Here is a 14,770-nt window from a genome sequence, read left to right on the forward strand (position 1 = left end):
TAGAACACTAGTGATCACTACACACAGTAGATAGTTTCTTCCTGATTATTAATTTTTTATAGACCCTGCTCAGTTTAGAAAATATTCAGGTTCTGATAACTTTGTCTTGACAGTTTTGCATACGTTGATAAAATGATCTAAAATAAAAAAGGGTAAAAAAAAATTACACAACAGTGTACACAACAGTGGACTTTAAAATGTTCCCGCAAATCCCCTAAATCTATTCTAATAGAATTCATGCTTTAGTTAAGCTGCTTCCTTTTTGGAGCTGTGAGGGTTAATAGAAATCTACTCCTCACCCCCCAAACCCTCTTTCCTTCCCTTCCAGCTGACAAGAGTTCAGCGGGTTAAACTGCTTTGGAGTTCAGCTATTAACTGCGGCATGAAAGCCTGGTGTAAACTTGGCCTCTGGAGCACGTGATGGTGTGCTTCTGCCTGACTATTTATTCTAGCTGCAGCAGAACTGACATCTCAGAGCATCAAGCACTCCAAAGGACGAAACTGTCTGCCGAGCAAGCACGGCAAAAGAAAACTTTGAAGAACTTTCTGAAGTAAGTTTTGTTTTTTTTTCCTTCTTCTTTCTTTTCCAATATTTTTTTTTCTTAACAGCTAGTAGTATATTATTAATAACGATTCAGAATCATAAAGTTTTTTTTCTTTTCCGATAAAACATTGGCCAACAAGGGAAACATTTTAAACTTTTTACTAACATTTAGATAAAACAAATAGCAAAAGAAAAAGAAAATTAATATAGGTAACTAATGTAAGCTCTGATTACATTAATCATGTTGATTTCCATGACTTTAAATTATATTAAGACGATGCAGAACATTAATGGTGAAGTAGAATTTTATAAAAATTGGTTACTCAAGTTGGCAATTTATGTTGACAGGGCAGGAGTTAGATGACATATAAATGATAAAAGTGCTGGGGCTGTGGAAGGCAGTGCTTGGCTATGGCCAGAGCATGTTGGGGGCTGTACTGGCTGGGACTGTATAGGACTGAACTAGGAGGGCAGTGTGCTGAGGCTGTAAGGGCTTCAGATAATAAGTGCTTTACAAAATGTATTATTTATTTTAAAGAGCAGAAAAAACCCCCCAACCCAATAAACATCAGAGCAATGTGAAAACTCAGATTTTTAAGCATCTAGACATTTCAAGTACAGTCTGCACTTGGAGCAAATTAACCTGAGAATTTACATCCCTTTAAGTCCGAACATTCTTGCTTAGAAGAAATGCAGCCATTGATATCCTCCCTTATTTAATTATTTAATTTTCTGCCAGTGCAATTTGAAACTGGTTTCAAAGTGGTTTTCTGATCTTCGGGCATGAAAGTTAAACGGGGACTGTACCTCCAGTGACTTGGCTCTGTGCTTTCCTTAGGCCACCGACTAAAATATCTTCTGACTTTTGCTATGAGAAAGTATTTTCCTTTAAACATTTAAATGCTTGGCTGCATGGCTGATTTTTCTTTTCAATGCCTAATGTACTTATGTTTTCTTTTTAAATTTTTTTTTATTGTTGGAGATGAACCAAACAAACATAACAGGACCCAGTCTTGCTGCAGGCTCAGTCCCTGAGCAACAGAATCCTGCAAATAGCACTCAGGACAGCAATGACTACTTTTACATATTAATTGTCATGTCGTTCTATGGAATCTTCCTAACCGGAATCATGCTGGGTTACATGAAATCCAAGAGGAAAGAAAAGAACAACAATCTCCTTCTCTTTTATAAGGATGAAGAGAAGGGTTGGGATGAGAGCACAAAATTTCTTCCAACTGTATTTGGTCGGAGATCTGCCCCGATGCCCATGATGTTAAATGTTCTACAAGAAAGAATGGGGCCAGCTCTGTCCTGTGCCATCTGCTCCATGGAAGCCAGCAGTGTGAGCTCCGATTCTTCTTCTCCAGATGTTCATTTTACCATCCAAGAGGAAGTGCTCGATGGTGACGTAGGAGATGGATCAGATCTCCTCAATGACAGCGGTGAAGGGTCCTCGGCTAACATCAATCCGACCTCCTAGCACATTCACGCGTTTGAAGGACCTGCTGTGTCAACTAGAAAAATAAGAGTCCTGAGTGGGTCTAAGATATGATGAGACTCCAGTTCCACTTCCTGCCCCATTGTGGCAGTCAGAAGGACTTCCACCTGGCATCTGCCTTGTGAGGATAAACACCCATTTGAAAGTTGCTAGTAGAAGGAATTGGGAGACTGCATCGGTTCTTCAAGGGATCTGAGAAATATGACTTCCATTTGCAGTCAGTGTCTCTTTTCTACAGTAAGAATTAATGATGGTGTAGAATAAGAATTCTTTTAAAATAATAGAAGTTTAAAAATTGAGCATGTTTCAAACTTATTTACATGCTCAGAGAACCGTGATAGTTGCTCATGCATGAGTGACTAGCTTGTCTTCCTGCATGAGAAAAGTGTTTTATTTCACACGGAGACCTTCGATATTGTGTTTCTGCACTGGCAGATCAGACCAATGTAATTTTCCATGTAAGTTTGAGTGGCCAATGAAACTAGCATTTTAGTACCAAAAAAATGTGATTTGCTTGTGGTACTTGTTCAGTATTTTTCAATGTACATCAAACAATAAGTTCAACAGAACAGAGAAGTTGGTTAAACCAAATCTGACTAGTCAAATATATATATATATATATATATATATATATATATATATATATATATATATATATTACTATTGCCATACAGTTTCCATCAGTTTGAAAGTTCTACATGTTGTATCATGTGTCAGGTATTTTTCAAACCACAGCAAGAAATGCTGCTAAAATGAACCCCATGAAACATAATCTAAAAAACTAAATAAACATTTGATACTGGAGACTATAATAGTACTGCACTGTAGTTACCAAATTACATCTTCATGTCAATAAACCTACAGCATGCAAATAACCAAGCACTCATGTTGCACTCTTGGGTTGGATTAATTCAACCATGCAATACATTTTAGTATGATTACATGTTGTTATCTGCATTTAATCTTTCAGTGACAAGCAAGGAGCTCAAAACCTAAAGTTTTCAAAGGTCTCATTGTATTTTATGCAATAAAATCAGTTCAGATAAACATATATCTTTCAGACATTTATATATATACACATTATAGGCAGGCATTAAGTGTGGAAAAGCAAACCCTGTCATCTCTGCTGTAGGGGAGGTAGGATATGAAGGAATGCTATAACTGTGTATATGATATGAATATGTATCACTCTATTTCTGCTGCATCTCTGTATTTTAGGGAGTTGTGAGAGGCACCAATGTTTGCTTATTTCTTTAAAAAAAAAATCATTTCTTGGTAGATCTATTCTAAAGGGACTGTTTGCGAAAGCAGCCAAGTTCATTTTGGCACTTTGCCTGGAAGCACTTGAATTCTCAGACTTTTCCAGCTGAGACTGACATACAAGTCTATCACATTTTCTGTTCGCTGTAAAAATGTTTGAAGTTTAGTATCACTGTGTTTAGGAAATTGGTGTAAATACTTTACGTAAGTTTGTATATAATTGCTCAGTCGATCCTATGTATTTAAAGTTATTTTGTTCACTATTTCTTTTAATTTAAATAAACACATTTCTATGGAATAAATAGCATTGTGTTCATTAATTCAAACACTCAAATCGGTGAGCAAGATCATAAAGTTATTTCTGTTTCCCTTTTAGTTTTCATTGAATGCATTCATTCCAAATTGATTGGGTCAGGTCATACTTGTAAAGTATGGTGAGAAAAGCTCTTCTGATATGGAATGAATCCTACTGCAGATCTGCAAATATCTGACTTGGATTTATTCATATAGCGAGTCAGCTTCAGAAATCCAGATTTATTCAGATTGGGTTGAATTTAAATGAAGATTCATAAATTTTCATTATTAAAACTATTCACATTTTGACAAAACTAAGCCAGAGTTCTTTGAATACTTTGGCTGCAAATGTGAGTCTAAGGATATCTGCACTAAGACTGGCTCATGTGGAAATGAACAAGGCAAAAAATAAGTTTGTATTTGTATTTGATTCCACCCTTTTCCTCATGAGGAGCCAAGAGCAGCTAACAATATCGGTTACATAAATACTAAGCAATTCAACATTTAAAAAATATAAAACGGGTCACATACAATAATATTCCCAATAGCTTCCCATTCCCCACTCCTCCTTTCATTAAGGATGAAAGAAAAACTAAATCCCACCCTGATAGATTCTGAAAAACCCCATCCTGCTCCTGGTCACTTCGAAAGGGTTGACGCCCTTGGGTTCACTCGTTTGGGTGCAACCCTCACCTGCAGCAGGATCACATGTTAATGGGGACCTGCAACAACATCAGTGGAAGAGGGTGGATCCAGATGCCAATCCGGAGGGCCTCAGCCAGGGAGGCAGGCAGGCAGTCATAGCGGCAGCAAGGATGGAAAAGCTTTACCCTCCTGCAGCTCCTGCAAGGCCTGTGTTGGAAATGGTTTGCATTTAATTGATTGAAGTTGAGAATGACTCTGATTTATCCAAGTTTGTGAGGTTCCAAGGCTCTAGGCTGATTTATTCTGATCTTCTCCCAGGTTCGAAAAGGGTCTGGATTTATTTAGAATCAGCTTGTTCATCCCTAGCATAAGTTTTAGTGCTGAAATAAAGATTTATATCTTTATGCATCATCACCCTCACTTGAAAATACTTGACGGAAAGGAGAGCTTTTCTTGCTTTGTTTGACTGATTCTGACTACTTGTGTTCATTCCTTTTTTCACTTCCACACCACATACGGTATGGTTTAAATATTTTTTAATACTAATATTAATCAAACAGCAGTTCTCCAATATCTTTAAAAGAAAAAGGAGGGCACTGCTGCACAGTAATAAGGATATGATTTTACTGAGATTAATTTAGGAGCAGAATAGATCAAATTTATTCTGTTTATTCAATGATGATATGACAGTTTATTCAAGTATTATCAGTCTTCCTTTAATTACACAGAAAAAACGTCTTGTACTTTTGAAAGCAGTGATAGTTGGTTGCTTGGAACAAAATTCAGGTTTGCACAGAGAATACAATTAACTGCATATTGCACACTAAGTAATTTCTCTTGCATAATTTTCATTCTTATAGGATAGATAAAGGCATAAGCAGTTGCTGTTTAATCAATAAGGCAAAAGAAATGGCATACATGGTGGAATCATAGCATCATGTGGAGTAATCTATCAAAATTACTTCAATTTGAAAGTTGCTTGATGAGGAGCCTTAGATATCTTTTATTTCCTTATTCCCTCTTAGGCAAGTTCTCATTAATCAGACCAATAGCATTAGGTGCTCAATATTCAAACATAGCCAGATAAGTAAGTTAGCCAGATAAGTCTTATCTAGCTAATTTTAAGGGATATTCAGCAACATGGCTATGATCTGAATATCCCTCTAAAAGTGGCTAGCTGCTGGATAAGTCTTAACTGGCTAACTTTAGACCTGCAACTGATCTGTATAAGTACTTATCCAGCTAATTGGCGACTGCTGATTGCAGTCAAATATTCAGCTGCTGCCACGTATCTGGCACTAAATATTGGCTTCTGGCCTGTTTCTTCCATTCTTGCACAGTATGCTTAGTTAGTGGAGACTGTTCTAATCCAGCCCAGAAGTGCCTGGATTCCAGTAGAAAATACTCTGAAGTGCTTTTCTTTAAGATATAGGGCTTTTCCATATGACTAGATATTTGCACTATGTACAAAGAAAACTAAATGTAAGAAATACAGCATGATCTTTTTATCACCTTACCATACAGTATACTAGGCATTGCACAATAAGGTGTGGTAGCAATTTCTTGTGTGGTACTTGGCTCAATTGGATGGTTATGCTATCCCTATCCTGCAGCTGGGTCCCAGGATGGACTAGAGGTGGATTCCTCTTCAACAGTGAAATGAAGGTGATAGAAATACAGCATTATATTTTTTACATTTAGTTTTCTTAGTGCAAATATCTAGTCATATGGAAAAGCCCTATATCTTAAAGAAAAGCACTTCAGAGTATTTTCTACTGGAATCCAGGCACTTCTGGGCTGGATTAGAACAGTCTCCACTAACTAAGCATACTGTGCAAGAATGGAAGAAACAGGCCAGAAGCCAATATTTAGTGCTACTTAACCAGATAAGTGGTAGCAACTGAATATTTGACTGCAATCAGCAGTCACCAATTAGCTGAAGGAAGCTGTAGGCATGTGCAGTTGTATCATTTGTTTTGTTTGCTATACAGGCATAACTTTTTACTTGCATTAAATTGTACTTGTGTGCATATAGTAGAGATGTGAATCATTTTTTGTGTTCGTGTCGTTCTTCATTTTTCGACCGCCGAAGGAAATGTCATTTTTTTGCGGTTCGGGTCTTTTTTTTTCCTCTACAAATCGTTTTTTGAGTTAGTGCGCGCTAACTCCCCGTTAGCGTGCACTAACAAAAACCTTTAGATTTTGTTAGATTTTGTTACTTTTTCTTAGTTTTTGTTAGTGCACGCTAACGGGGAGTTAGCGCGCACTAATCTGAAAAATGAATTTTCGTGAAAAAACGGGAAAATCCCGATTGTTTTTCGGGCTCCCCGAAACATGCCGAATTGGACAATTTCATTGAAATTTTCCAATTTGGCAAAAACGAATGCACATCTCTAGCATATAGTTGGACTTTATGCACATAAAACTGAAATAATGCATGTAACTTCAACAAAACAAATGGAAACAACATTTTAAAAAGTACCATTAAAAGGAACAAAACAAATGCCCTGAGTACAATTTTGCTGAGCAGAACCCTAGAAAACTGAGGGACATTACTTTTGTTCCTAAATAAGCTCCAGCAGGAGACAGAGGATGATGGTCCAAGACGCCATGCTTAGGAAGAATTCCTCTTGGTCTAGCCTTTGCCCAGCAGCCCCCTGGCAGCCATTCTTTCTATCCCTTCTTTAGAACCCCCCCCCCCCCCCCCAGCACCACCTCCAGAACCCCAAGCAGCTACCTCCTGGCCCCTTTCAGATATCTCCTCATCTTGGAACAGACACAGATGTGGAGTACAGTGGCGTAGCCAGAATTGATTTTTTGGGTGGGCACAAGGTTAACATGGGTGGGCTGTAGGCATGCAGGTCTACTAGTTGTTTTTTTACTGATAAATAATGCCAAATTATGCAGCATAGCATTCACATCTACGCCTAAGTATGAGGTTTACTTAATGATACAAACATAATTCACGGTGATTTGTGGTACTTTAGCCTTCTTATTATTACGATTTTATACACGGCTCCTACCTGTCCATAAATTTTGAGAGAGCGGTTGTGTTGCTTATATTTAAATTGCTAACATCTCAAAATATAGATATATATTTTTACCTTTGTTGTCTGATCTTTGTATTTTTCTAATCAGTTGGTCCTGGTCTCTTTTTCCCATTTTTTCCCTTATAGCTCATTTCCTAATTCCTTTTCAGTGTCTTTCTTCTATTACTGTCTTCTTCCCTTCCACACACACACACACACACATACATGCTTTCTCTCACAGACTCCCTCTCACACACTCAAGCTCTCACTCTCATATGCTCTCCCCCCCACAAGCTCACATTCAAGTTCTCACTTTCTCACCCCTCCCCAGGCTTATATTCTTATGCACACACAGACGCACATCCAGGCACCCATTCTCACCCACACACATAAACCCAGACTCCTATTCTCACCCACAAACCCATGCTCCCAGTCTCACCCACACATATTCAAGCTCCCATTCTCATCCATACATATACACATTTAAGGTACTATTCTCACCCACACATACACACATTCAAGCACCCATTCTTATCCACATATTCAAGCTTCCATTCTCACCCACCCACACAAACCCAGGCTCTCATTCTCACCCATATATACACACATTCAAGCTCCCATTCTCACCCACCCACAAACCCAGGCTCCCATTCTCAACCACACATACACACATTCGAGCTCCCATTCACCCACATATTCAAGCTTCCATTCTCACCCACATACACACCCAGGCTCCAGTTTTCACCCACACACACTCCCATTCTCATCCACACATACACATTCAAGCACGTGCACAGCTTCCGCTTTCTCCCCCAGAGCAGGAAGATCAGCTGCCTCTCCTGCTGCCACCGGACTCCTGCTGTCTTCGGGCGTCCGAACTTCCTGTCGGGGGGGGGGGGGGCGGAAGCGCAGCGCACAACGTCCGCTTCCTCCCTCCCCCCCCCCCAAGCAGGAAGATCGGCAGGCAGTACGGCCCGACGCCCGAAGATAGCAGGAGGCCGGTGGCAGCAGGAGAGGCAGCTGATCTTCCTGCATTGGGGGGAGGAAGCGGAAGCTGCGCGCGGCGCTTCCGCTCCCCCAAACAGGAAGTTCGGCGGGCCGTTTGGTCCGAAGATAGCAGGAGGCCGGTGGCAGCAGGAGAGGCAGCTGATCTTCCTGCATTGGGGGGAGGAAGCGGAAGCTGCGCGCGGCGCTTCCGCTCCCCCCCGAACAGGAAGACCGGTTGGCCATACGGCCGCAGCAGCGCTTCCCCACGTGTGCCGTGATGGCGCGCGAGGCGTGGGTTCTCTTGTTCGCTGTCGCGGGGATGGGATCCCGCGACAGCCTTGCAGTTCCGGTGCCAGTTGGGTGGGCCTGGGTCTAAGTTGGGTGGGCACCTGCACACCCAGGCCCACTCGTGGCTACGCCACTGGTGGAGTACTGTAAAAGGTGGGCTCAGAAGGGTAAAACGCAAGCCAAACAACTATGAAAAGACATCTGGCAGTTGAACTGACAAACCTCCAAAGTGTACATTGTCCTTGACTGCCTATAGTCCACAGGGAATAGCTAAGCATAGTCTCCTCAATGTGCAACTTAGGTAATATAATGAGGCGGGGCATAGAGGTCCTGTGCATGTAGGAGTCCTCAGCTAAGTCTACACAAATCCATTCTACTCCAAGGAGCAGCCCAAGATTCCAGGGTCCCCAAAACCAGTTGTGGTCAGGGTGCATCTGCAACTATAAGATGTCCTTACTGTGGGGAAAAGACCACTCCCCAAGTGTATTGTGGGTAATGGATGTATACAATATAGGTCAAACTATGATGTGGCAAAGCCTCCTTTCAGTCAAAAACAAGTGAATTTGCAGGAGCAATGTAGGTTGATCTCATCCTCCTGCTACTTTTCTGGTCCTGGAAAAGGGGTGGGTAGGGTCCATGCCTTTGAAAGATGGGTGTGTGGTGAGATGGGAGAGGGAGGTTGGTTCATGGATTTCTTCAAGTGGGGGCATCAAGTAGAACTCAGGAAGAAGGGTGATTGACTTGGGGGGACTGACTCGGATGGATATCAGAATTTGGGAGGAATGTTCAGTTTGGGGGGTACTCAACTTGGAAGCACTTGAGAGAGGGGTGATTGACTGTAGGGAGTTTTTGACTTGAGAGGACTCAGGGGGGGGGGATAGATCCCCTGTGTTGATGCCTATTTGTGGCTCTTGAGGGCTAGAGTTGGCCACCCCTGGTATACAGAATTTTGAGCTTCTGGGGTGTGTTTTAATTTATTTTTTCAGACTAATGTTCTGACAATAGGTTTGTGTGATATGAATTTCTTTATTCTGAAGGTAATCTAAAGGCCTCAAGAATTAAATTAACAAAATTCTAATGTTTATTCTTTTTTCTTACCCAAATGGTTCTGGAAACTCTACAAATGTGATTCTCTTTGGGGCGGATTTTAAGAGCCCTGCTCGCCTAAATCCGCCCAAATCCGGGCGGATTTAGGCGAGCAGGGACCTGCGTGCCGGTGAGCCTATGTTACATAGGCCTACCGGCGCACGCAGAGCCCCGGGACTCGCGTAAGTCCCGGGGTTTTCTGAGGGGGGCGTGTCGGGGGTGGGCCCGAACCGCGCGGCGTTTTCGAGGCGTGTCTGGAGCGTTCGGGGGGCGGGCCCGGGGGCGTGGCTACAGCCCGGGGCGGTCCGGGGGCATGGCCGTGCCCTCTGGACCCGCCCCCAGGTCGCGTCCCGGCGCGCTAGCGGCCCGCTGGCGCGCGGGGATTTACGTCTCCCTCCGGGAGGCGTAAATCCACCGACAAAGGTAAGGGGGGGTTTAGACAGGGCCGGGCGGGTGGGTTAGGTAGGGGAAGGGAGGGGAAGGTGAGGGGAGGGCAAAAGAAAGTTCCCTCCGAGGCCGCTCCGATTTCGGAGCGGCCTCGGAGGGAACGGGGGTAGGCTGCGCGGCTCGGCGCGCGCCGGCTATACGGAATTGATAGCCTTGCGCGCGCCGATCCAGGATTTTAGCGGATACGCGCGGCTACGTGCGTATCTACTAAAATCCCGCGTACTTTTGCTTGCGCCTGATGCGCCAGCAAAAGTACGCCAAATCGCGCGGTTTGAAAATCTACCCCAGCATGTATTAATTTATTCTTATATTCTGCAATTCTTTTAAAAACATTGTGGATTTCAATTGATATTCATAATAAAACAAACTTACAAAATACGGTACATAGAACATAGCACATAACTAACAAATGTTACAGGGGCCTTGCATACTGTTACAGAAGGGGGAGCGCTAGGAGAACGATCCCATCTTGAGGGGATTGTGTGCCCTTGGGCCTTGGTACGACCCCAGAGGTCTCCAAGGCAGTACCGAGGTTAGGCGAGGCGTGTCCCACATGGGTGGAGATGGACGGTCTGACCCTCTGCCAGACCTGCATGCTTCTGGAGCCAACACAATGGTGTTGGTTATTGAACAGTCATCCGACCATTCCCAGCCCTTTCGGACCTGCCACAAGGAATGACAATAAGCAGCAGGCCGGACTACAGATGAGGGCAGATGAAGGCTCTGGAACATAGAGACTCTAGACGTAGACGAGGAACTTGGAGGTACAGACGAAGACTCACTTGAGTGCGCAGACAAAGACTCGTGCAAGGACTTTGGACGAAGGTTCAGAAGCAAGGTATTGCAGGCAAAGGTATTCAGAAGCAGGATCAAGTACTGGGTTGAGACTGTGACGCAGCACACCCTACACAGCCACTACCCATGGGCTGATCGTGGACCACGCTTGAATGTGAAGCTGGCTCCAGACGAGGTATGGAATAGATGAAAACTGGAATATGGCGAAGATTCGGTAGAAGCCTGTACCAAGGCGCGCCCTACACAGCCCATCCTAGGCTGGTCGCAGACCACGCTGGAATGGCACAAGTTCAGTCAGAGTCTTTGGCATGGATGGGCGAAATGCAAGGAACTCCGAAGACCGGGATGAAAACAAGCAAGGATTCAAAGACAACTCAGGACTGAAGTAGAAGTCTTCCAGAGGCTTGTACTTGCGCAGGTGAAGATGGCCTTGTACCATGAGTGCCCTACACAGTCACTACCCATGGGCTGGTCACGGACCACAGCATGGCACGCCAGGAAAGGAGGCGACAAGGAACCTGGGGTACAGGACATCAGGAACAGGCGAGGAACATCAGGACTGGATCACAGACATCAGGAACAGGTGACGGATATCAAGACGAGACATGGAGTTCCAACGAAGAACGAAGGCCTGATGGCGTGCTAGAAGGCGAGGCATCCAGGTGCAAGTAACTCCAATGCAAGGCAAAGCAGAACTGAAAGAGAAGTCCTTTTATAGAGCAGGAAGCAGGCAACTCCCTGCTGGCCCTATAACTAGAGAGAAGAGCTGCGGGCCGGCCCCTTAGGAAGAAGGGGCGAGGCCCAAACCAGAGAGTCCAGGAGGAAGCTGAGCAGGCTTCAGGCAGGCCCAGATGGCAACAAAGGCCTCCCAGGCCATGGAGCAAAACTGGGATAGACTGTCCAGGTAAGGCCCCGGCTTCGGTGCGGCCTCCAGAGAAAAGGTGAGAGGCCTCCTGTGGCACAGCTGCAGGAGGAATCATAACATTAGAAGCTTGTGAAAGTAAAAAACCCTTCAGAATCTTCCTAAATTTTAAATAATCAGATATCATATGAATCTCCCAGGGAATAGAGTTCCATAGCTCAGGAGATGAGAAAGAAATAGCTTCAGTTCTTGTACCAGTCAGCCTGACTACAGAAATAGAGAGAACATTGTGCAGATCTAGTAAAGGAGAGCACAAAATATGCTTAGCAAATAACACATCAGTTTAGACTTTAAACAAAAAGAATCTGCACAGAAAAATGTATGGACTAGACTTAAAAATTTAAATTTGACCCTCTGAGCCACCGATAACAGTGTAAATCTTGTAAATAAAGTAAAATGCATTATCTATAATGTAAACCAAATATTGTTCTAACAGCTGCATTTTTAATTAGTTGTAATAGATGCAGTAAATACTAAGGAAAACCACTTTACAAAGAATTACAATAATCCAGATGAGATAAAGCAATGGCTTGTACCACTAATCGGAAATCTAAAACAGAAAGAATATAACTTAAAGGCTTTGTAAGTGTAACTTGAAGAATGCAGTTTTAGCTACCTTCTGCATTTGCACCGTAAGTAGCAACTTGGAATCTAAAACAAAACATAAATTCTAAGTTTCAGATAGCAACTGAAGACCACAATTATCTAACAGGGTCATTCTAATTTCAGGTAGCTTTCTAATTAACTTTGAATGCAAAATAGTATCAAAAGCTGATTTTACCTCTAATTGCACTAAAATCCAATTTTTCACTATCCAGTCTGCAGTGTACATCATCCAACAATGATACTGGTAAAGTCTTAGTTCCTCTCCATTCATGAAATCCAAATTGACCTTCACATAATGCACAACGGTCATCTAAAAACATAGATGGTAACTTTCAAACAAGCATGCAGGCACACGTATAAATGTGCCTGTTGGCACATGACTAGATACGTGGCCATTTTATAACATGCATGCACATATGTGTATATGTTAGAAAATAGCCTCAGCATGCATATGTGTACGTGCAATATTGCAAGTGGGTATGCAAATATCATCTTTGTGTACCTTTCGTCATTCCAAATCATGCCAAATCTTCCTTGATGTGTACTGTGCTGTTCTTACATCTCACTGTGCATGTAAAACTGGCCCCAAAACCCTAGACCACCACCAAAACTTCACTCCGAGTTGCTAGTTGCCCCTCTTACTATGGTATAGTTTACTTATATGAGAGCCTTATAAAAAGTCTCTCGCTCTCTGCCCTAGAAATAGTTATGTGATGTGGTATCATGAAAATTACCCTAACCACACCCCTTTTCCTTATTGCAGGCATTATTCATGTGAAATTTATAGCATTTAGATGAATTTAGGAGTAAGTTAGTCGGATATAACTTACCCCTAGATTTATCATTTTGCTATAAAATTGCGAAAAATAGCATCTGCGATTAACAAAAGGGGTGTGGTTAAGGTAATTTTCCTGATACTGCATCACATAGCTATTTTTAGGGCTGAGAAAGACTTTATAAGACTCTCATATGAGTTAGGTAGAGAGTGCATCAAGCTAAGTCGAGAGTACATTGTACAAATCACATCTTTTTTATACCTTTCATCACTCCAAATCACATAAAATCTTCACTGATGTCTACTGTGCTGTTTGTACCTCCTACTGTGCATGTAAAACTTCCCCCCAAAACCTAGCCCACCACCAAAACCTCACCCCGAGTTCAGAATGGCCCCTCTTAAGGTGGTATAAAAAGTTGTCTAATATGTGTACCTCCCCAGAGGCGCTCTCTGTCTCTCTCTCCTCCTCTCCCCTCTCCTTTCCCTGCCCGAAATGGGATTTGCGATAAATATCACAAATCCCATTTTGGCCATAAATGCAGGAGAAAGCAGGAACAGATCCAATAAGAAGTTCAGGAAAAATCAAACAATAACCACTTAGATTAAGGGAAATAAACCCTGAAGAAATTCTAATCTACCCAATATTCCATATTGACACAGGGTAACAGTGCTTTAGAGAACATATACATACACTGTGGAGACAGAACATATTTTCCCAATCTTTGTTGATGTTTTAAATATTCTAGTGAATTTTAAACATTAGAAGACATCTGGAATATAAATCTAATGTCTCAATTAAATCCCTGCAACCAAACAAAGAGCAAAAGAATCGCGACCCTGTCGAAACTAACAAAAAAACCCAAAAGGTATCGCCACACGTATTCACTTAGCACACCATCTATGTCAGAATTAAATCAGAACAATCATTTAAAGTAATGATTTAATGTAAAACAGGACTGCATCAGCAAGCCTTTGTCAACGTGCACAATATACTTATTGAGCCGTCCGGTCTTCTCGATCATTTGCAGCCTGTTTTTTCGGAATGTTCTAAAGCCCACAGTGATTTCTTCTCATCGGGGCAGTGCAGAATTCAAAGCCAAGATATTCAGAAGCCCACGGTGAATGTCTCTCATTGGGGCAATACAGGATTCAAAAACAATGTCTCTAGCACCAAATTTTCAATGCGCTGAAGTTGAGGTATTTTTGTAGGATGATATAACACATTCAAATCTCAGACACTCGATTAAATTCCATTCATTCACAAAACATCATACCGATGCATTCTTATAGAAAGGTGTCTGGGATGCCGACTCAACAGCGGCCGTGTTTCGCAGCCTGCCGGCTGCTTCTTCAGGAGTCTGATTTCTAAACAAACAATAGATACCGTAACAAAAGGTCAGCGTGTGTCAATTGATAAAAGCTAGTACTTAACTGACACGGTGCGATCACCTCTTAGAAACAGGACCGAAGTCTCAAGTCATCCTTTCCAGCAAACGCCGAGCTAGAGACCGCATCCAACTAGCCTGACTAATTAAATAGCCCGCTCTTTTGCGAACGTCATGACGTCATCAAAGACGTGTTCGATCGTCAGAAC

General features: G+C 42.4%; 1 protein-coding gene across 1 annotated transcript; it reads left to right on the forward strand.

Moving 5' to 3' along the window:
* The first annotated feature begins 480 nt into the window (after nt 1-480).
* LOC115099342 (potassium voltage-gated channel subfamily E member 4-like) lies at nt 481-2,664 on the forward strand. Its single transcript, XM_029616927.1, has 2 exons — nt 481-551; nt 1,527-2,664. The coding sequence occupies exon 2, from the start codon at nt 1,527-1,529 to the stop codon at nt 2,022-2,024; it is 498 nt and encodes a 165-aa protein (XP_029472787.1). The 5' UTR covers nt 481-551; the 3' UTR covers nt 2,025-2,664.
* Nucleotides 2,665-14,770: the final 12,106 nt, after the last annotated feature.

The sequence above is a fragment of the Rhinatrema bivittatum genome, chromosome 9 (assembly GCF_901001135.1).
Source record: "Rhinatrema bivittatum chromosome 9, aRhiBiv1.1, whole genome shotgun sequence".
NCBI classification, from domain to species: domain Eukaryota; kingdom Metazoa; phylum Chordata; class Amphibia; order Gymnophiona; family Rhinatrematidae; genus Rhinatrema; species Rhinatrema bivittatum.